Consider the following 24,403-nt stretch of genomic DNA (forward strand, 5'->3'; position numbering starts at 1 on the left):
TAAGAAAGTAAAACAGAAAGCATTTCTGTCCATATGCTCAGTTTTTGTTCTCTTTGTTGAAAAACAAAGAAAAACTCTCGAATAGCACTTTCTCAATTTTGAAGAAGAAAATCACACAGAACCTTTACCATTTCCCTTTATCCATCTACCTTTAGAAATTTAAATGGGGTAGTCTATCAAAACACTGGAGAAAAAAATTCTTGGTTTCCACATACATGCATTATGTGGAATCAGCTGAGTCTCAATGATCTAATTACAATTTATGTACCATTCATTCCCTAGAAAGTCCTATTCATCTGTCCTTTTAAATATTTAACAAACACTTTCTAAAATTGTCACTCAAAACAACCTTTTAAGTTTGATAGTATTACTATCATCATTTTATGAGAGAAGAACTAAAGAGAGGAGCAGTTAGGTAATAATGCCTCATGCCCTAGAGCTAGTAAAAGACAGCTTGTCATCTGATGTTAAATGCCAAGGTCAACAGGGCACTACTATAGCACACTGATCTGAGAGCAAAATCAAGTTACTGCTGCCTGAGACAATTTCTTCTGACATCTGAACACCTGGAATCTATACTGTGCCTGGCATAGTGTGTGCACGCAGTGTGCTGAATCATCAAATGACTGGACTGTGATACTGTGCAGAAGAGAGAGTTGGGAAGTAGACAGAGTCACAGGAAGCAGACATTTTCAGTTGCAGGGCTCTTTAAATATTGAAATGACCACTTAAAAACTATTAAATTCTTCCTTGAGAATCCAGCTAGCTTCTCCCAGTTTAAACACATTTTCTGCTTTATATCAACAAAGTCTTAAGTGACCATGGACATCTAGAAAAATGGAGAACCAAATATTTAATGCAGTTCATTTGCAAAAAGGAAAAAGAGGGAAGTCATTTATGGATAGTAGATAAACATTCTGGAGTAAATGAAAGAAAATGATGAGTCTCGTATTTTAGAAAGTATTTCTTAATCACTCTCCATACAACCTGTAATGATGAAATGAACTGGGATGTGGGTTTTCCTGTGTCCCATCCACAAGTTATCTTAGGACTTTAAGACTCACCATGGACACTTAGTTTAACAGCCTGCGTCACATTTCCGGCAATATTTGTTGCAACACAAAGATACATGCCACTATCAGAAATGCGTGTCTCAGTGATCTTCATAGAACCAGAAGGGAGGAACGTGTGTCTGAAAGGATAAACCACACGTGAGACATTGGCACATGTGAATTCCAATAACCCCAGGCAGCCACACTTCACTGTGGAATACTCTGCAAACAATTCCATTCTTCCAAGCACTATAGAACGCCATCTAGACGCTACAAAAGATGAAAATTCTCATAATTACCTTGTGTGATGTTTTTGCAAACCAAAACCATTTTTGTTTTCTTGTATATAACCTAATTGTCTAAAGTTATCAAATAATTGTACATCTTTCTGCTTTCTTAAATTGCAGCTAAACAAAATGATTTTTGTATATTTTCATAGATTTTGAATTTATCTTGAACATTTTATTATTTTTTATGATACTTCACAAAATAGTGTGTTAAAATAAAAGTTTAAAAAGTACAGATATTTTCGTATGTTCTTTGAATAGATTCTTCCTATCAAATAATAACATAGTGGCTAAACAAGGTCTACATCTAAAAATGTTAATATGATAACATTAATGTAATGTTAAAATAATTGCACATAATTATATATACATTGTACATACATGAAAACACTTTGGGGAGAGTGAAGAGGTTAGATAGACCTAGGTAATATCAAAATTCCTTATAAAGCTCAAATGAAGCATGCTACTGATCCAGAAATGCACAATTGGATAAATAGTTAAGGACAGAGACCTCTAAACAGACTTAGGCATCCTGAGAACAGAGGACTTAATATACAGTGTCAGAGGTAATATTTTAAAAGGTAAAGAAAAGACTGATTATTCCAAATGTCATGGGGCAATTGCCTTTCTACATGGGAAAAAAAAACAAATAAAATTAAAACACTACCTAATACCAAAAACAAAAAAATTCAAATAAAGTCCAAAATGTGAAAACTGAAATAAAAAAACAGGAATAAAGCATAAGAGATTGTGACTACAATCTTTCTGAAGACACAAAAAGTACAAATTAAATTAAAAAATACATTAATACATTGTTTCTTAAACATTTAAAACTTCTGTATAATTAAAGACACCATACTTAAATAAACATAAAACCTTAGCAATAAACTAAGAGAAGATATTTGCAACCCATAACAATACACAAAATATTATTAAAGAATACCAAATTTCTACATTCAATAAGAAAAAGACAAATCATAAGAAAACTGTGCAGCCAATTTAAAGAAGGAATTCACAGATAACACAAAAGGCCAATAAGCAGGTATTAGTGTTCATAGCTCACTTGAAGCCATCTCATGAAAATTAAAACTGTAAGATGCATTTCACATCCATCTGCTGGAAAAAATATTGAAGTCAGTCAATGCCAAGCGTTCATTAGAAAGTGAAAATGGACCTCTCTGTTCTGCTCACGGAAAGGAAAACCAAGACTGCCCCTTTGGAGAGCAATTTAGCAGAGTCTGCAAAGCTGGAAATAGGGATGGTTTTGACCAAAAATGTAGTTCTAACTATAGGTCCTAAAAAACTCATGCATGTGTATACAAAGAGACAGATAAAAAGGTATGTTTGTAAAAAGAAAAAAAGAATAAACAATCTATAACCTCTATGAGTGGGGGAATGGATAAATAAAATGTAGAATATGCATATGCAGTTAAAACCAATAAACCAGCTCTAAATGAATAATAGTGGATAAATGTTGACATAACCGAGCAAGTCATAAAATAATAATATATTCTATGCAACAGTGGTAAATTGAAAACAGGCACATACACAAAAATTAAAAACACAGAAACAGTTTTCTGTACTGCTTAAGGATATGAGGTATGTCTGCCCCAGGTAGAGAGAAAAGAAATTCTTACTGGGGAAGAGAACAGAACTTCAAATTTAATATTGCTTTTTTTTAATTAAAAAATATTCACTAAAGATTATTTTTCAGAGCAGAAAGTGTAGCTCAATGGTAGAATGCTTGCATGTACAAGGTCTGTGTACTATCCCCAGCATCACAAAAGTTTATTGTTTTCAAAGAAATAGTAAAATTATAAAGTATATAAAGTATTCATTTTTTTCTCACCAGTGGTCTACATCCAAAAATGTTATATGATAAAGTGGTAAAGGAAACTAACATGAATTCATACCTTGATAATTCTATGTCATGAGTCTGACAAATGATAGAGACTAATTCTTATTCCACCAGTGACTTACGTCATGATATTGAATTTAAATGGAAATTGAGACCCAGAGACAGAGGATGTGAAATGTACATGATCTTACATAATCCCCTCAATCCCCATTGTGTAGACAGGATATAAGAGGCTCAGAGAGACCCCTTAAAAAATTGCCAAAAATTTCGAGCAAGCTTTAAGTGGTAGAGGTAAGTTTAAAGTCACTCCCGGATGGCAACGAAGGTGCTATTCTTAAAGCTCTGACATGTTTTCTGTCATGTCACTTTAGCCTATCAAATAAGGGTTTAGTCAAGAAGATTTACAAAACCATCTAATCAAAGTCAAATCCTAGAGTCATGGTGCCTGATACTTTCTCACTCCTGTGGAATTGGCAAAATTCTGTGCTCTACACACTTTGGGCTGACAGGGATCTACAACAAATCTTAATAACTACCTTGTAAAATGTACCAGCAGGAAATTATGGCAAAGCCGAGTCTTAGCATTTTCTTCCATTAAAGAGCAATTTAGAGGGCTGACACAAGTGTAGATCTTAAGTTACATTTAAAAAAAAACACTATTATTTTTCCTTTTAACTGTCCATATAGGACTGTGCTCAGGCTATATCCTTTTGCCAGGTGTTTAAGACCAAGTTGGTCAAAACTGACCTTGTTCCTATCTACTCTTAAGAGTCAGCTGAGATCCCTCAGAGATCAATCACTCTTGGGACTTGGGTGAAGCTTCTTGGCTCCTTTAGCTTTCCTCTACACGGTTGCTATCTACAAGGTTGGGTCAGGGTCCTGCTGACCATAGATGGCTTCTCTTGGAAGCATCAGGGACATTTCCCTCTCCAATGACCCTCCTCTTTGCTGAATGTGCGCTGGTTGTCTTCCTGTTCTCTAGGGTTGTGGTTGAAAGCTGGGTCCTTGTCCCCAGTGCCAGTCCAATACTGAGGACCCAGTTTTGAGAAAAAGGAAAAGAAGGTTTACTGCTTTGCTACCAAAGGAGAAACACAGAGGACTCCTTTCCCAGAAGCTGTGATTCTGTTAATCAGCAGGAACAGGTACCTATATTTTCTGTAGTCTCAGATGTAGATGTGAATTAAATGTAAAAAACTTTTTTTTTTCCAGACATTTGAAAACTTCAACAGGCACAGCTATCTTCCCCAAACCTTTGTTTCTATGTGTTGTGATTTCCCACATCTCTTACCTTGGGGAGAATGGTGAGATGAGCTGGGTCTCTTTGGCCCAGGTAATTGTGGGTGGGGGCAAACTCTTCACCTCGCATGGAAGAGTCACCTCCTCCCCTGCAAGGACTGAGATCTCAACAGGCTTATCCTGGGACAGTCCTTGTTGGTCTCCAAACACTCTGGGCCTTACTAAAATAAACACACGTTAGGGACGGGACACCTTATATTGCAAAGAAAGAATATTTTAATTGACATTAAAACATGAACTACTAATGTTCTTAAGTAATTTATTTTTTAAAAATGTCATTTATTCCCAAGTTTCAGGGCATATCTAAAACTTTCCATTAATACTTCCATGGTGAGAGCTGAAAGGAAAATGAGGAGCAAGCCGAAATGTCCGTTTAAAGGCTTCCCTCTGTAAAAGTGACCTGTCCTAGCAGAGCATCACCCAAGACACAGCTGGGCTTTGCCAGAAGTTTTAACTAAGTGCTGTTACTGAAGAGGGTTGTGTGTAATATGCATGCTTCTTGGGAGAACATCATGACATTTCCCCCCAAAGACTATATAATTACATTCCTTAAAATCAGAACCTAAGTAGAGGTGATTCTGGTTGGCAGAAGCAATGCTTTTGTTGTAAATAATAATAATAATAATAATAAAAGAAGAAGAAGAAGAAGAAGAAGAAGAAGAAGAAGAAGAAGAACAACAACAACAACAACAACAACAACAACAACAACTGGGGGAAGCAGTTTGCTCTGGGGTATGGCCGCCTAGTATTGGTGCTCAGGAAAGAACTCAGAGGGTTGGCCCAGGTGGAGTGTCAAGGGACGTCTGCTCCAGACCTCTCACCATAGACAGTCAGCTGCACCTTCCTCTTGGCATAACCAGCTGCATTGGTGGCCGTGCAGATGTACTCTCCACTCTCCTCGCCACTCGGTGACACCACATACAGACTTCCATCAGCCCCTGCAGAAAACTTAGCACTGCCGGCTGAAATCAGCTCTCCTTTCTATAAACACAACAAAGAGCCAGAGTTTTAAAAAGATACTGAAGGAGTGACTTCATGTCTGGAAGACAAAGAGAAAGAAAAACATCTCCAAGCGGGGGGAAACCTAGAATTGAAAAATGCTAACTAAAAGAGAGTTATTTTTATGAAAAAGAAGACCAAAGAACTAAAGGTGGTATTTCTCTATACCAAACCATGGCCTTTTTATTCCAGAGCTACTTAAAAAGGGACAGAATAACAGTAGTCAGAAGGGATCATAGCAGAGCTCTGCCAGGCTCCGTTCTGAATACTTATATAATTTAACTATTCCAAAACTCACAACAACCTTACCAGAAGGAACTAGCTCAACCCCCATTTTACAGTTCAACATAATATAGCACAAGAAGAGGGGAGTGGAAAAAAAACCTGCCCAAGATCACGAATCAAGTCAGTGGTAGAGCTGGGATTGGAATCCCAGGAGCCAGTCTTTGGAGCCCAAATTCTTAACATTGATGTTTGGCCCCAGCACAAAGGCCATCTGGGAAGATTTCATTTTTGCATTTTCCTTAAAATGTGTCAAATTTCTGCTTGGTGCCAGACACTGTGCCAGTTGGGAATCAGCATTGCCATTGTATATTTGTGTACAGGATATGAAAATGTTAACCTTCTAGTTTTTGTATAAATGTTAACAAAAACTTCTCCATATTTTGGATTTCTACGTGGATACAACTGGATGGTAGGCAAAGCACCTGGGTTATCATTCTGACTGTGCAAATGTCACATTTCATTATGATATCATTATTTGATGCCTCTTTATATCTGCCAGATCCTTCTGAGATGCATCTACATTGTTACATGGAGGGTCCTTAGCACATTGAAGCATATCAGCCCAGCCACAGAGAAAACCAGCTTAGCGAAGCCCTGTATCAGCTTCTTTCCCGAGTCTCATTCCCTCACTCTCCTCCAGGGATCAGTTTCCAACAGAACTTCACATTCTGCTCTTCAGGAAATACCAACAGATGTACCGTTTACCTTGGACCAGACGATAGTGGGTTTGGGAATTCCACTTGCTTTGCATGGTAAGGTTACAGGAATGCCTTCGATTGTACTGAGGATCTGCTGCCCATGCTGAATGGTTGGCAGAACTGAAAAGGAAAGTGAGATTCGGAATCTGAGCACCTGTTCTTCCTTTTGGTGTCACATCTTTAAAACTGAACATTATCAGTTTATATTTAACATTTAGAAACTGAGCAATGATCTAATATTTCCTGATAAGGAGAGTGCTCAACAAAGAAAATACAAGAATTATGATCTCAGCAAGTTTAATACAAACTTAAAATCAAGTATTAAGTGATGTCTAATACTCTGACCTTCCTAACAAAAATAAAAGAGAACTGGAGAAAGATCATTTTTTCTTGGAAGCCCAAGATAAAATTACACCCAAAGAGTTATACATTCAACAAATATCTTTGATCATTGCCCATTATCCATTAAGCTGAAGTGAGCTGATAAACTCACCTCCAGAGAAGTGGGCTGTTTCTCTACCATATTAATTATCTGTCTATCCACAAGAGTCACCTAGTGGGTTACTAAATTTAACCTTGGTGGAAAAGAATTCATTTCCTTAAAAGGTTCAACAGGAAAACTTGAGAGACCTTAGAAGTTTACATTTAAAACTCTAAAATACAGGATGATAAAGTCAGTATTTTTCAGTAAAAAGAACAGCATACCTTTGTCTTTAGAAAGCAACTGAAGAATTAGTATTACGTGAGTAGAAGGAAAAGGAAAAGGAAGAATGTTAATCACTCCCTCTTAGGTGAATGAACAATTCATCAGAACCAACTCGTTCATACAGAAGTGATCCATACCCAGTGTTCTGAAAACAATGATTTTTCTTAAAGAAGCTTCTATGCTTGCTATATCCCAGATACTTCCTTTGCATCTTCTGGGAAGATGTGGTGGCACTGCTCCCTGGAGCTCAGTCACTCACAGTGTCTTTTGCTTCAAATCAAAATTTTCCAGATCTGTCACGCTACCCTAGAATAGAGCTTTGCTAGAACAGGAGGTACCAGAGACTCAGAGACTTCAGTGTAAAAATTCCTTGGAAGGATTCAGTTAGCTATACTATTATTCATATTTTCCTATGGCTGGGATTATTCTTTAGATAATTTCTTCTTAAAGAACTGGCAGTAAAACTTCAGCCCTGAAAAAGAATGCCAGGCTACTCACTAAAGCAAGAAACTTAATTTCCAGAATCATTATGGAATATTCAACTTTCAAACATACTGTCAATTTGGGGCAATGTGGAGTAAGCCATTATTTTAACTCCATATTAAATTTGACAATAAAAATGAAAAGTAGCAAATTTAGGCCAGTCTTGAAATCTGATGACATATGGGTATGGAAGAAGCTTCTTTCCAGATTGTCAATCTACATAAAACAATATGACAATTAAGCTGTTTTGTCATTTTACTTTGCATTTATGTTTGCATCCACCCATTCATTCTTTTAAGAATTAGTCTAGAACCATGAGCATTCTTCAGAGTGGAGAGGTGGAATAATGGAAGAAAGCACTGCTAATGAACATAAACGTGGTATGAAGAAGCTGCTGCGGTGTATCACATCCATCGGCTAAATGATTACAAGGCTTAGTGGATGCCAAGGAGATGGGTTGATTTTTCAACCTCGTGGACTAAATTAGTAGCCCATTTTGGACCACAATAGATGAACAACTGCTATGAAATGAATTCTAAACTTTAAATTATTAAAATTTCTTGCATCATGATAAACCACATGGTTGATCTGTACATCTTCTCACCTCTCTGATCTAGCAGAACTCATACTATCACTCTTTCACTCAAGTGACATTTGGCTTCTGAATCCTTCTCAACACAATATTCTTGGCAATCACTAAGAAGCTAAAGGGAGATGATATGAGGGCGTTCTTACACTAAATTCTTATAATAACCCATAAGCACCCTCCAGGAAATCTATGGTCTGTTCTTTAAAAATGGTTACAAAACATCTCATCTGCCATTATACATTTACCATTTTAAGTCACTTTAATATTTCTTCAAATAATATTTCTTCAAGAACATCTCAGGTGAGGTTAGTGGATAGTTGTATAAAACAGAGAGAAGGAGAGAAACAGTCATAAAAAAGAAGATGTTCTGCATGCACTGAAAATTTCAGACCAAGCAAAACTTGGAAACTACTGGATTCCAGAATTTGTTTTAAATAAAGACCGAGTCAACTACTGAAATTAAGTATCTGTGCAACTTTCTTCCCCATGATATTCAGCCTTGTTTACAAATCTATTTTAATACTACCTTTTTTATTTTTTTCAAGAAAAGCACTGTGGTAAAGTTTTTAAAGAAAATATGCAAAAAAAGTCATGGTAATTTCTTACACGATTAAGTAGTCCCATATTTACTGGGATTTAAAACAACTGACAACTTCTAGTCATGGATGGGAAAAGGCTGCCTCTAGATTTTCTTATTTGTGATCTTTGTTCTTTAACATGCAAGATTGTTTGGTGTATATGAGGTGACCTTTAGAAAAGCTTAGGTCATCTCTAGCTCAAACACAAAGGGGTTATTAGGAAGGACATGCTTGTTGCACAACTGCCCCCACCCCAAATAGGCAATCTGGATGTAAAACACATTCAGTTTGCCTGAAATTAAGATGCATTTTTAAGCACAATTCTTTAAGAGCTCAGCTCACTTTTATCAATTAAGCACACCACTTACAAAAGCCCTTGGCCAGAGTCAGCTGATGACTCCCAAGAATGTCATTTTGTGTACACAAGAGAGGGAAATCTGGAAATAGCATTAACAATGTAGATATTGTTTAAGAAATATAAAATAACAACTAAGAGAGATATCTACTTCTTGTAATTAGAGGCACAGAATTATTTGAGTTATTTGATTAAAACATATGAGCCCAGCTTTGCACAAAGTTTGAAAATGATTACATGGGGTCTGTCTCTCTTACCATGCACAACCACAGAGGTAGTCTTATTATTGGCTCCGGCAATGTTACTGGCCACACAAGTATATTCGCCTCCGTCTTGAAGTCGGACTCTTTCAATATGGAGGCTCCCATCGCTGCGCACACTGATGTAAGGATTTTGGACCAGCTTAAAGGGATACAAAAAATCATGTTTAATTTACAAAGGAAGGATTTGTCTGAGCCCAAACCATATCTGCTCTTTTTTTCCCCCAATTGGGTTATTAAATATTTTATAAAACAACACAATATTTCAGTACCATTAATTTAAAAATAAGGAACATAAAAATGTTCCTGAGAGTGTATCAATTGCATTTAATCTTTATTTGCCTCCAAAACCTTGTCAGCTGAGGGATGAAAATATTATTGGAGAGTGGGTAACATAGGAATATTATTGGAGAATGGATAACATAGTAATTATGCCAGAGAAGGCCATGTTTTCAGTTAAGAATTATTACCTCTGTATCTGTACATTTAGCAAATTGCACACAGGATATATTAGTACTCAGCTAGAATCATCCTATGAGGGCATTTATGTATAATTGAAATATACTAACTTTTCTCAAGTTTTCAAGCAAATATGAACAGTTTTACAACTTTTTCCATGAAATGAATTCATTTCTAATAAGTACTGGAAGGAGAAAGTGGGTCTCAATACTCTAGAAATGGGAGGGAAAATGCTCTGAACTTGATTAACATGTATTGCCAAAGTTAGCATGTTCACAGAAAAACGTTGTGGAATTGTATGATATGTCTACATCCTATCAGAATCAAAAGTTATACACAAAAAATGATACACTGCAGGTCTACATTCTTAACTAGTTCATGATAATGTTTGAAGTTAATCATAAGAAAGATTACTATGTAAAATGAAAGAATTTTATGGGAATTTTACATTTTATAACATATTCCAAAGAAGGGTGTAAAATATTTAAATGCTATGAAAATGATATGAACTTTCATTTTTACATATTCTAAAAGGAATTTATTAGTGACACTGAACTTAATGTAAAATTATAAAAATCACACCATTGATTATTTCTTCAGTTTCTTAATCCCCAAATAATGAATGATAGAAACATGTTAACTATAAAGAAATGTTTTGGTACACTTATAAAACATTTTTGCATATTTAGTCAATTGATATTTCAGTAGTTGGAATGCATTACTCCTTATTCAAGAAAATTACAACTATAATTGCACACATTTAAAATGCTCTTACCATGGCCGAATTCTTAATCCACCGACGCTCTGGAATGGGATTTCCGGCCAGCAGAGTACAAGGCAAAGTAAGCTGCTGTCCTTCAATAACATTGGCCACAGAGGGGCTGATTCCGATAAGAGGAGCAACTATGTCAGAGAGAGTACAGGCGTTTTCAACTTCAGTGCACTCGAAGAAGGGCAAACTACTTTATAGGCCCAAATGACCTCTAGTTAAGCTATAAAAATTTGGGTTTTCAGGAACAACATTCTTAAATGAAAATAAGCATTGATTTCAAAATTGAGATCAATTCCTTCTAAGCAGAGGGAATGGCAAATGGATAGGTAATTTTATAGAAGAAAATCAAATGTGAATGTCTGCTGCCAGAAATGTCATGGCAAGAGACCTGCAGTGTGTCTAGCAGACAGACAGAGAGTGACAAAAGCAGTTGTGAAGGGAAAAGTGGAATCATCAGAATGATTTTTGATAAATATTTATCCCAAAATTGAGACTAGACTGGAAGGAGGGGGAACAATCAGGAGGCTGTTATAATCCCTCGAGTATATACAACAGTGGACTCTCCAAGATGGAATAGAAAAGAGATCCTGGAAATGTATCCTTTCTTAGAAACCAACGAGTAAGTTTAATGTAAATCAGAACAAAATCCCTAAGTGATTTTAATTGGAAAATTCAGGTATATGCAGACAAATGAAGAAAGACATGAATAAAAATTTATAAAAGGTTATTCATGAGGGGTGGGGTCCTAGGACAGAGGAAGAGTGTTTGCCTGGCATATGTGAGGCACTGGGTTCAATTCTCAGCACTGCATATAGATAAATAAAATAAAGGTCCATTGGCAACTAAAAAGAAATATTTTTAAAAAGGTTATTAATGAGAAAATACATTGACATTTAAAAATCGTATTGAAAGCTATTAAACAATGCAGTATTGAGGTACAAAATAATTATACAGACAAAGGAATACAAACTCAGTGTATAATCAAATAGGTATTATTTTAATCAATAAATGATATTGAGTCAAATGTCTGACCACTGGAAATAAACTACATTCTATTCTTACTTCACATCATACACACATATAATTCTTCATGGACTAGAATGATAAAACAGATAACCAGAAAAGGGGTGTGTGTGTGTGTGCGTGTGTGCGCACTTTCTCACAATTAGCCTTAAATCAATTTATTTAAATTGACCTTCATTTCTTGAAATGGAAAATGAGGAGTTTGGAACAATAAGGTTACTTGCCAGTCTCACATTCTATGAAATGGAGTAGAGGATAAAATTTTAGTCTAGTAATCAGGTCTTTCTCTAGTTAAAAATAAATAAATAAATAAAAGTGGCATAGGTGAAAGATGATGCAGTAAAGGAAGTCAATTAATTTAACTTACCAAGTCCTGTCACTGTTATCGTTGCCTGCGACTGGATCTTTCCAAACTGGTTTTCAGCCTCACAAATATAGGTTCCTTTATCACTTGCCCATAAGTCTGAAAAGAACAACTCATTTATTCACTCAATACCATCTCGGAAGCCTTAACTGTGTGACAGGCACAGTGCTGAGACCTATGGCTGAGAAGTATGGTACTGTAATCCATAGTTCCCATTGTGAGGGAGGATAGAGAGCGGAATCAGCAATCATCCCTCAGTGTGAAAATGCTTAAAGAGGTTGAAACAATGAGCCATGGAAACAGACAGGAGTGACTGCATGTGGGAGATGTAGAGAAAGATTCACATCAACGGTCATATCTGAGCTACACCCCAAAGAGTGGATGGAACAGAAAAGGACAGTCCAAACCACATGCAAAAGCATGGTTTGAAAAATCAAGGTCTGCTCAAAGAATGGAAAGCTGCACCACCAACTGGACCCTACAGCAACACCAACTGGGGGCCAATTGGAAAGGTTGCAGAGGAGATTGTTTTAGTTGGACCAGTTATTAGCAGAGTCGACTTGCATTTGGTAGAGTAAAACTAGAAAGGCAAAACATGGGGCATATTCACAAAAAGAACAATTACCCCAATCCCACAGGAATTTTAAAGGTCCAACCAGAAATTCATGGATTTGTCTTATAATTACATATGAACCTGACTCTGTTTAAGCAGAAGAAAACACTTCAGTGAAAATTGTTCACCATTGAAGAAATTCACTTTGCCAGCTTGAAGTCTGGGAGTCACTCATCCCCTTTAAGGGTCTGCATTTGGGCTGTTGAATTTGTGGTGATGGTATGTAAGCATGTACATCACGCGGACATTGTCAGGGTATTTATAAACTGACATACATATTACTTTAATATGGGTTACTTTTCCTTACTTTTCTTTTGTATTACATGTTGAATATTAAAATAATTTTCATTATGTAGGTAGAACAAATACATGATTTTTTTTCAAGATAACAAAATTTATTACAAAACACTTGGAATTAATGACAATATTGGGGACAATCAGGGTGGGGACTACTTAGCTTCAGGTTGCTGGGTGGTTCAGAGACTGAAGCTGAAACCTTATAAAGTATGGTTCTTATTTTGTGAGCAAAAGGGAAGACTTTAAACAGGGCCATGATTATAATCTTGTAAATATTCTAACCAAAACAAGTAGAGCTTAATTAATCGATGAGATAGAAACATACTTATTTGTAGAAAATATATTTCCTTTAACCTACTTAAGATAAAGAGAGCTCCTGTTCTTAGTTGGCTGATGGAGCTAACGGAAAAAGATCTTGAAAAAATTGGCATGTTGTCCAGTCTTCGCCATTTGATCCTTGGTTCGGGATAACCCTGAACATAACAGGGTAATGTCACATTTGAGCCAATTTCCATAGACACATCGGCAGGTTCTTGTATGAAAACTGGAGGTGCTGGAAGTTATTAAAAACAAACAAAAAAGTCATTATTACAGTATGTAAGAACATTAAATAGAAACTTAATATAAGTTTTCAAGACACTGAATTTCAATCAAATCATTATTTATAAAATATTATAAATTTACCCTTTAATCAATCGTTTCTGATATAAAAATAGCCTTGATATTTGATATAAAAATTTGCTTTATAACTGAATGGAGATAACCAGAAGTTCAACAATTTCCTTAAAGCAATTGATATAGAGAATTGAAATCCAGATCACCTTAAATAAAGAGAATCTTTCATTTTAGAACTTTGTTTTCAATTTTATGTTATGTTGCCTAAACTTGAAGACTTTCTTGTAAATAAATGGGCCATGTAATGTAATATTTTTGATACTTTACAAAATTTACTCCTTCTTACTGAATTTTAAATGAACTTGATTTATACCAGAGGTTTTCTTTATGAATCATTATCTGACAAGCTAATGGTATTTACTCCTAAATTACATTCTTATCCCATATCATATTCTTGTTCCTCATATCTCATATGCTCGAGTTAGAGAAATCTGAGAATCAGTAATACAAATCAAGGTCACAGAACAGAGCATTTGATAAAGGCAGAATAGAGAATGCTTAACATCTTAAAGTCAAGAAATAATTCAGAAATTATAAAATTATCAATAAAAGGCTGCAGATATCTGCATAATCCAGAAACTGAGAGGAAGAGACAGAAATACATCGGAGGCACACCTTGTAAAACACAGAATGCAAAACACACCCCACCACTGGCAAGAACAAAGGGATGAGGCTTTCAATGTGGCCCAGAAACTTGTGAATAATGTCTAGAGGCATCAGGCAAAGAGAAATACAAGGATCACTGCAAGCAATGGAAGAAACCTGTTCAGGAGGATTCTAAGAAGTCCTCTAGGGATGGCTCCTGAAAAAGTCAAGGTGAAATCCTGGATAGAAATTATGGTAACTATCACTTTCAGAGCCAGGAGTTTTGTTAAGTGATTGAATGGATTATTTCATTCAATCTTCAAGATATCTCTATTGGGTTTTCCTATTACTAATAGTAAAAGGTTTCACACTAATTTTAGAGATGAAGGAATTGAACTGAGTTAATTGGCCAAGTGTCACATGGAGTTGAATGATGGAGATAGGATTAAAAAACAATTCCAACTTCTGAACCACAATCCTTTGTCATTTTATCAGCCTCCCCTCCACTAGGGGTTCTAGTAACTGCTCAGAATCATTCTGTTTCATGAAAATGACTGTAGTGATCCCTCCTTTCCTTCTTATGGGACTTCTGGGTCATGGATGGACATCTGTCTCCCAAGCAACACTAGTGCTTTTTCAGCCTGGGCGAAAGGACCTCCTCTAACTCCACAACCAAATCCTACCTCCCGGGCAATCAGCACTTCTTATTCTCCTCCAAACAGACTGACCTTTCTGGTACTGGTACCTATTTAATTATCACCTCCCCCGCAAATGTAATGTCTGCTGTTGATCTCCAGCTACTGAAATATCAACCACCTTTAATCCAGTCCAGAAGGACCCTCCTCTGTGATGCCATCTCTTACCATGGACATGATTTCTTCCTCAAGTTCCAGACAACTTGCTCTCTACTCTTCTCATAGCATTTGCCATATTTAGCCTATTAGACTGTATGTTTGTCTTTTCCCTAGAAAGTTGATATTTGCTACCATATTCTATCTTTAACAACAACTAGCATAGTACTGTGGACATTATACCTGGCCACTAGATATTTGTGAATGCATTAATGAATCAATATGAAAAAAACCTTAATAACCCAGTCTGTGTATATATGTGTGTGTATGTATGCGTGCAAGATATATATATATATGACAACCTTGAACCAGTACATTTTTTTATTGGTTGTTCACAACATTACAAAGCTCTTGACATATCATATTTCATACATTAGATTGAAGTGGGTTATGAACCCCCAATTTTACCCCAAATGCAGATTGCAGAATCACGTCGGTTACACATCCACAATTTTACATAATGCCCTATTAGTAATTGTTGTATTCTGCTACCTTTCCTATCCCCTACTATCCCCCGACCCAGTACATTTGAACTTTCATTTTTTGAAGGAAACACGACAATTTCAGTAGGCTTCCTGTTTATCTATTGAATCTAAACAAATTTCAATTAAATACCACAACTGAATAAGATGTTTTATAAAAAGAAGTGGCATGTCTGATTTTAGATTTTTCTTAATCCATATATTTAGAAATTTGACTTATATAAATAATAGGCAAAATTCAAACATGATTTATGAAGTAGCTCATTGCTTGCTCATCCTAAGTTTCTAATACCTAGTTAATTTAATTTATTGTAGAGCAGGGACTTTTCTCTAAAATATAAAGGCTAAAGTCTAAAGATCTCAAGATGTGTTAGGGTTGGAGATCGAGCAGGTAAATATAGTGAGGGACAGAAAATAATTTCCAAAATAGCAAAAAAAAAAAAAATATGCAGAAGCCTGGGATCAACCATTGGCACTGGTGAAAAGGGAGGTAAGCTAGAATGTTCCAAAATAAGGGGAAAAAATCTGGAGTAAAAAAGGATCAAGTTGTACACAAAACTCAGTCAAGATGGAGAAATCTTCCATTTTGAAGCAGCTTTGGGAATAGCATCAGGTACAACATAAGCCCAAGCACGAGGTGAGGGAATCCGGGCTCTGGTGTCAGAAAACAAGTCAAAGGAGAAGACCAGGCACTGGGTAAGCAGCAGAGATAGCATCAGTGATGAGCAAACCTCAAAAATGAAGCAACCCCTGACTCAGCCAAGAAGCCTCTTCATTACTTCCCACTCCTGAGGGTGGCCAACATGACCTCCAGTGAGTTATGTTGGAGGAATGGCAGACAGATTAATGAACAGCAGGAGAAGAGCAGAACTGAGAGCCTTATAGTAGGTGGGGATTATCCAGAGGAGGCCATGTTGCTCATGGGGTTCAGAACCCACTCAGGGGTTTCCAATGCCAGTTCCACTATTGCTCAGTCTGTCCGCTTAGAAAAATCATTTTACCTTCCCCAATTTAAGTTTCCCCAAAAGGGGGAATAATAACATTTCCTATCTCATGTTGTTAAGGAGAGAATCTTTATTAACCATTTAGCACATAATAATCATCTAAGTATAAACTATCATTAATTATAATATTGAATAATTAATATATTAAATCTTAGTTCTGAAGTTTACTGTATCTGTTGTTTCCATTTATTGTCTTCAGATAGTCTGCTAGGATAATGTGCAATCCTCTGTGGTCCCCAAAATATGTATATGCCTGCTCCTTTAGATCTGCACAGGGGTAATGCCACAGTAGAGCTCATGGTCACTCAGACAGCTGTGTTCACACAGTATATTGAAAATATAAAAATCCCAAATGGATTGGTCATCTTGCTCTAAAAGTTATTCCTTAAAATGATTCTAGTTCCCTTAGAGACAATTAAATAGATATTCCCTCTACAGCAACTCTGGAATTATGTCAGTCTGAGATTTTCTTTCCTAAAATGACTAGAGACATTGTTTTTCTTCTACCATACCACAAAACACGAAACCACAGTCTAAGACTCAAACCCTGCGTGGTGTGGAATGCTAGAAATCAAACCGCTGACAGGCCAACTTCTCATCTGATGTAGTCAATCCTCCATCCTTCCAAATGACTTCACAAGGCACAGCCCCATCTCACAAAGGCCAAAAAGCAGTGCTAACCTCCCCTGTTGACCTGCTGTGTCCATAACTTAAAGCCATGATACTAAGAAATAAGAAAGGGTTGACTTCTCATAAGAAGCTAGAACTTATGAATAATATTAAACAGTTTTTATTATTTTTTTATCTAATATTGTTGATGTGAGGTAACAGGCCTACAAAAACAATCCAAAAGCCCAAATAGCTACATGATATGGATAAAAACATGTTTTTCTTCTACTTAAATTTATGCCCAATAGTTTTGGAATTCTATTGAATAATTTTATGCACTACTAAGCTTCACACTAGCTTTCCTCAAGCCCTTTCTAAAAAGAAGTCAAGTTGAAACAGTGACTTTCATATTAAAAGCCCAAGGCTGGCTTTGAACTTGCATTCTCCTGCCTCAGCCTTCTGAGTAGCTGGAATTACAAGCATGCTCCATTCTCTTAACCACTATATGAACTGCGAGAGAAGTTTTGTAGGTAGTGTGTTTGCCTTTTGAAACCACAGTGGTTGCTACTGTTAGAGTTTATGTGGTTCTTGGCAAGTATATCCTCAATTTCCTGAATATGTAACAATGCCCCTTAGGAGCAGACAAGATCTAATCAACCTCTATAAGATATAATGAGAAGGACTTAATGGTGAGTAAGGAAAGAGTTAAGGCAAAAAGAGAAACATGAATGTTTCTCTTTAGTACTAAGTTATTGGGCAATTGCTAGCAATGGTCAAGGTTACAGTAAGCAAATAACTAAGTTTATGCTAGTGGTTCTATCAGGGTAATTGCTGGGATAAAATTTGAGAAGTCTATTGTTTTAGAAAGGATCAAGGACACTGAGGATCTTGTATATGAGTAAAGATAAAACACAGTTCAGTTTACAGAATGAAGCATAAATATGAAATATCGGTCGGGACATTTCCTAACTCAACACAGGCAGCCCCATCCCTGACATGGTGGATCACTACACAATGGAGAGAACTTGGGAAGTCTAGAAGGTGAAAAATGACCAAGAAGGCAGTAAGTAAGAGGCAAGTGTAAGATTCTCAGACCCTCTGTAAACTTTGAAGAGAATGAGGATGCTATCATCTTTTTATTGGGAATAATAACTGAGGCTGTTTGTCCATTCTTCTAGAAAACTATAAAAATAAAATGTTTGGTATATATGAAATATTTTACAGGAAGGAGGGATAAGTGGAACTAGACAATGTTGAAATGCTGCAATCAGTGTATTTCTTGGAATTCCAATCTTGTTTCTAAGGTATTTCTCTTATTAATCCCAGAAGTTAGTCATGTTAAAACATACGTTGCAGCGCCCTGGACAGATCCTACGGTGGCCTTTGTAGTCATTTCCAACTTTGTCAATTCTTCCCCAAGAGCATAATCACCAAGAATGAAGAGTGTTCATTCACCAGACAGCCAAGGGGTCAGGGTATCATAAATATTCCCAGGAGGACAAACTTTAGTTTGTATGAGGTAAAATATCAAGCATCGGGGGCCTTAATTTTCATTTAAAAACTTAAGATATTAGAACTAAATGTTTTTTAATGCACTTTCTTATGTTTAAAAAACAGTTTTGGCATGAAAATCATATATTGAATAATTGAACATATAATTTTAAGAAATGTCATATTTTATAAGTTTTAAGAGATACAAATGCTTCATTATCTGTGAAAATTAAGCTGCCGGGTTCCTTTCTATGTAAAACGAGTTCTGTTTTATTTCAAATTTTACCATACTGTGTAGAATTTTTTTTTTAAATGTGCAACAGACAAAGGAGGAGGAAGAAACAAACTTCTTGAGTAACTCAAAGATAGTTGTCATGCACCACATTATAATGATTGACAATTATTTGTAGTCAGTACTTTTTTTTAATACACTGGGGGCTAATTGCCAGTGAATTAAAAAATAATAAGGTAAAGGACCATCTGCTACCTTTCTGTCATCAACATTTCCAAATTATGGTCCAGGGCCAAAGCCTAATTTCTGGCCTCCAGATGTTAATACTTAGGAATCTGATGGCAGAATGGATGACTTCTGATAGGAATATGATATACTAGAATCTGGAATCTCTGAAGTCAGGTAACTTGAGTTCAAATATCCTGGCTCAGCTTCTCCCTAGCTCTGTCAGCCCGATCAAGATGCTTACTCTCCCAAGTTTCAGTGTCCTTAATCTATATAATAGACAAAGACATAATTATGGCGTCTTCCTCTTAGGGTTTTTGTGAGAGTTCAACAGAATAAAGCATAAAATGTTCTCATTACAATGAATACAACATAGAAAGACCAAGTGGATGCCAACTACCATTGCTCCATCAATAATCTGAAAGGCTTGCTCCAATTTAGCCATTCTGACAAATGTTTCTACCAAATTGTTTAAAACTTATTGAATATAACTTCAAAACGAATTTGTCTATCAGATCCAGATGCTTACAGCCAACATCCAGGGTTATTTTGCCAGTTGCTCTTCCAGCATCATTGATGGCTACACATGTATAATCACCAGCATCCAGATCTTGTGTTTCTTGAATCTTCAAAAGTCCCAAGAGAGGATCAATCATAATGAATGTTGAGGGCCTCAACTCAAGATCTCCTAAGTCAAAACAAAGGGGAGAACATTAAACACTGGAGTACTTACCTAGTTTACTCAGCTATTGGTTTGACTTCAAAACTTCTGAATAAAGTTGATTGCAGAATTTCTAAATGCAAAATGCAATTTGGTTTGCACAACATAGACACTTCCTAGAGTCTAAAATCAAGCCCTGAAATGAATGGTGTACAAATATATATTTTTTTACTACTTATATCTGTATATGTACCTAAATAAGAATGAACTGTTGGACATGCTGGGGAACTACCAAGTGCTGGCACCTGTGATAGTAAGAAGGAAACAAGACGATGAAGGTTGAAAGAGGTTTCCGCCATCTTTGTGGCAGGATGCAATTCAGTTACCCAGGAAACACCTGAGAGACTACAGGTATCTTAGTTCAGCTAAGGCACAGGTTTTTGTTTTGCTGAGTACTATCAAATTTTGTCTTTGAGAAGCATGAGCTGCTGAGAAAATTCTAAGGATGGCTGGGGAGGAAGGACCCAGAGCTGGCTGGAGAGGTTAGGGAAAAGCTTCTGGGAGAAAAGAAATCTGTAGTATTCATTAAAAATCTTGATGTGGGAGATATAGGGGTTGGGGAGTAAAGGCAGGGATCTAATGTGTGGGAGGCAGAACTACATATTGAGTTAGAGCTCAGGATCAAAACAAGATGGACCAAGAAACCAGTTATGTCTGGGTTATGCCATGCTCCATATGCCATTTGCCCCCGTAGTCCCTCAAAATCCCCAGAGCCTCTCCTTTTTGAAGTCAAACAATGATTCAACTAAATTATAATTTCGGCTAAACTTCTTATGCTTCCCTTCTTCCAGGAGGTCTCCTCTCCAAAGAATGAAATTAATCAGAACAACTAGCATCATAAAAGAGTACATGGTACTAGATATTTATGGCCAGCCCAATGTCTACATCTTCTTTGTTTTGTAAAGAATGACATAAAACATGTGAGGACCCTAAAAACATCCAGAAGGTTTGAGGGCCCTTGCTCTTAGGGTTTCGTGGCATTCCCAGATGTCATGTCTGAAAGGGTACCGTTCAAAATGTCACAAACCAGCCATGGGCCCTGGGTTCAAAAACCATAGAAATAACTCTTCTGTGCAAAAAAGAACAAAGAGGTTCATAGGAATAACTGTTTGCAAAGAGCGCCCAGGAGCTAGTAATTCTCTAGCACACTGCAAAACAGCACCAATCAACAGACTTAGGACAAGAAACAGCCAATTCTCTCCTTGTTTATAAAATTGTCGGAGGAGGGGAGGTCAAAGGAGCTCTAAATTAAAAAAAAAAAATGCATTAGCAACCAACCGACAGTGCCAAAAACGAAGTATTTTCCAGCATTCCAGTATTTAAAACCCCCAATCATCCTTTTAAGCTTGCTACTACATACCACTAAAGAATGATAGAAGAAACTAAAGCTGTGTCTGTGTGCCTCTGGGAAATTTTCATAAATAAAAGCAGATGATGTTGACATAAACTTTCCTCCCACCAAAGAAGGATGCAACGTGACCCTGCTATTCATTAAGTATTAAAATGTTTGGACTAAACACATTTAGGCTTTTGGAATTTACTTTTCCCCTATATTTCTGAGGACATAACTTTCATTAGGGGATGAAAATAAAGACCTATTGTTAGTGGCCCTTTTTCAAAATAAAAATGTTTAAAGAGTACTAGTCATGAATCATGCTAAGTGAAATAAGTCAATCCCCCAAAAACCAAAGGCCGAATATTCTGATATGTGGATGCAATGCTGACCCACAATTGGTGGGGGCGTGGGGGCAGGGGGTTCACCAGATGGACAGGGTGGAATGGAGGGGGGATGGGAATGGGAAAGATAGAATGAATCAGACATAACTTTCATACGTGTTCATACATGAATACATGACCAGTGTAGCTTCACATCATGTACAACCACAAGAATGGGAAGTTATACTCCATGTATGTATGATATGGGAAAATACACTCTACTGTTATGTATAACTAAAAAGAACAAATAAAATTTTTTTAAGTAAATAAAATTTAAAAATACTAGTCATGAAACAAAAAATATAAATTGGAAAACACTAATTAAGTTTGAATTTGATACTCTCCTTTCTTGATCTCCACTGAAAAAATAGTTACTGAAAAAATAATTATAGAATTATTAAGATGCCATAAATATAGAACCTTTCAAATGGAAATTAAATAGGAATTATTAAGTTTAAATATTAAATAAGACTGAAGAATGTTAGATACATCAAAAATTATATAAATGTTCCTGATAATCTGTTGTAAAATTTAACAGTCCTTACTACTGAGAAAGATTCTCTTTCAGCTAGATTTAAATTCACCCCTGGCCTCTGTCAGTATAACGACTAACGGAGAGGTCATTTTCCCCAGCACAAGAGCCATTCAAATAGTAGATGATTAAGTAGTTATCAAATATGTGTATCTCAAGACCCCTAAGTCACTCTTAAAAATTATTGGGAATGCCAATCAACTGTTGCTAATATGGATTATACTTATTTGCATTTTAATATTTTAGAAATTGAACTGAGACATTTAAAAACATATGTATTAACTTATTTTATAATAAATCCATGATATTTTAATATTGCAAATGTATTTATGAAAAAATAATATTTTCCAAAACAAGAGAAAATTAGTAAGCACAATGGCACTGTTTCACTTTTTTGCAAAAGTTTCCATAAAGTCTAAGGTCTAGTGTAATAGAAGACAGCTGAGTGCTCATATTTACTTCTGCATTCCCTTTATTGGATATCACACCACTTGGCCTCCAGAACCTCCACCATGCACTCTAAAGACAATGGGTTGAAAAAGACAAATAACATCCTAACATTATCATAAAAATAGTTTTGATCTTGAGGATCCCTTGAAAACATTGTGAGGAACCCCTACAGATTTCAAACTACATTTTAAGGATTACCAATTTGGATAAATAAATCTAATTTTAAAGATATTTTACCACAAATGACGTTTTATTTGATTTTAATTGTATCCCTGATTCTCATTTGTGCAGTGAATTGCCTGCCTGTATCAGGGACGATACACTGGCTTGATCCAGAAGCTCAGGGAAGCTCTGTTGATGGTTAATAAGCATTGGGAACTTGTCTTCCAATATGATCTATCAGTATTCTAATGCCCATATGCTAACTCTGTTGGCTCATAACTTGGGCAGGGAAATGGAACTTTATTTACTGGACTAATGTATCTAAGGCTGAGAGAAAAAACTAATCGGTGAATTCCAGAACCTTCCATGTGGTAGCTGCCTGGCTCCCTACCTCCTCCTTTAGTTTCCAAGCTATTTGTGGAAACATAACTGACATGAAAACAAGTTTTTCAGGACAGTAGCCCTATTTGGGGAGAATAAAAGACTTTCTGTGTGATTCTACTATATACAGGCAGAGAAATCGGCACATCCTATTACTGTGTTGCATTCTTATTTTCATCATAAAACTACTGAATCACATTTAAAATTCTGTCTCCCTAACAAATTTTCTAGTTCTACTTAATTATAATGGGAACTTGAAATTGATATTTATTTCACTTGATAATTCAAAGATTTAAGTATTTTAAATAAATAAAATTATTTTGTTAATTTAAATAAGCCTGATTAAGGAGCCAATTCAGAAATGTCTTCTTATCAGGAACAACATAAAGACTACTAATCTTTTAACATAGAACATAATGAAAATGGCATTATTTCCTGATTTCCCTACTCACTTTGTTTTATATTATTTTAAAAATATTTGTTTTCCACATAAAGCCTTTCTTTTTCACCTCATGTTCCCCAAGAGTTTGAACCCGAGGTGAATTCATAATTTTGTGATTATGACATCAACCTGTTGCTATGGGAATGTCTATGATTTAACAAACAGAATCACAACAATAGTGCTTTGTACTATTTAGCATTTTTCATTTGAAGATTAAAAAATATTTTGCAAACAGCATCTCAATAATCCTAGCAACCTTCCTGTTAGGGTGTTTGCAGGATTTTTTTTTTTCTTCCTTTTCTCATGAATTGGAGAACAGACAGAAGCAGAAGCAAGGGTTTTTACACAGTTATCTACTGTCAGCATCTGAACCTGGACCAGGATCCAAGTGTCTTCTCACTAAGGCCAAGCGTCACATTATTGCTCTGTCATTATACAACCACAGAGATATAAGCTTTAAGTTACAAATGCAAACAGATAGTTTCTGTACTTGATATAAGCATCTATGATGCACGATGATGCTGAACAATGCATTCTTTTGTCTTTGAATTCTCTATACACCTCAACGTGTGTCTTTAGGTGAGCACTTTATACAAACCATCCTTGATAATCCAGAAAACTCATTAGTAGTAGGAGCTAGCATCTCTAAGAAAAATGAACTAAAATCAGAGAAGCTATTTTAAATATTAACTGAATATTCTTGGATGGTTTTCTACAGGAAACAATCCTAAACTAACAAAGAGAATGTTCAGCTGGATTAGCAAAGGCAGACTTTTCCTGCTTTGATTTTCACAGTCCTGTAATCCATACCAGATGTCAAATCCTGAAATTCAGAGTTCAAAATTGTGAACTATTCTCTCTAGTGAGATCA

The 24,403-nt window shown here is 36.0% G+C and overlaps 1 protein-coding gene across 1 annotated transcript in view; it reads right to left on the bottom strand.

Annotated features, from left to right (window-relative positions):
* HMCN1 (hemicentin 1) overlaps window positions 1–24,403 on the bottom strand; it is a 415,431-nt gene that overhangs the window by 188,453 nt on the left and 202,575 nt on the right. Inside the window, exons 15-23 of the mRNA XM_081299050.1 lie at window positions 19,658–19,816; window positions 13,333–13,527; window positions 12,068–12,163; window positions 10,681–10,808; window positions 9,444–9,588; window positions 6,483–6,595; window positions 5,315–5,474; window positions 4,486–4,654; window positions 1,065–1,192 (exon numbers count right to left, since the gene is read on the bottom strand). Of these exons, the coding sequence (XP_081155176.1) occupies window positions 1,065–1,192; window positions 4,486–4,654; window positions 5,315–5,474; window positions 6,483–6,595; window positions 9,444–9,588; window positions 10,681–10,808; window positions 12,068–12,163; window positions 13,333–13,527; window positions 19,658–19,816 (1,293 nt within the window). The remainder of the gene's footprint in view (window positions 1–1,064; window positions 1,193–4,485; window positions 4,655–5,314; window positions 5,475–6,482; window positions 6,596–9,443; window positions 9,589–10,680; window positions 10,809–12,067; window positions 12,164–13,332; window positions 13,528–19,657; window positions 19,817–24,403) is intronic.

The sequence above is a fragment of the Spermophilus citellus genome (genome assembly GCF_964194105.1).
Source record: "Spermophilus citellus genome assembly, chromosome: 6".
Classification (NCBI taxonomy): Eukaryota; Metazoa; Chordata; class Mammalia; order Rodentia; family Sciuridae; genus Spermophilus; species Spermophilus citellus.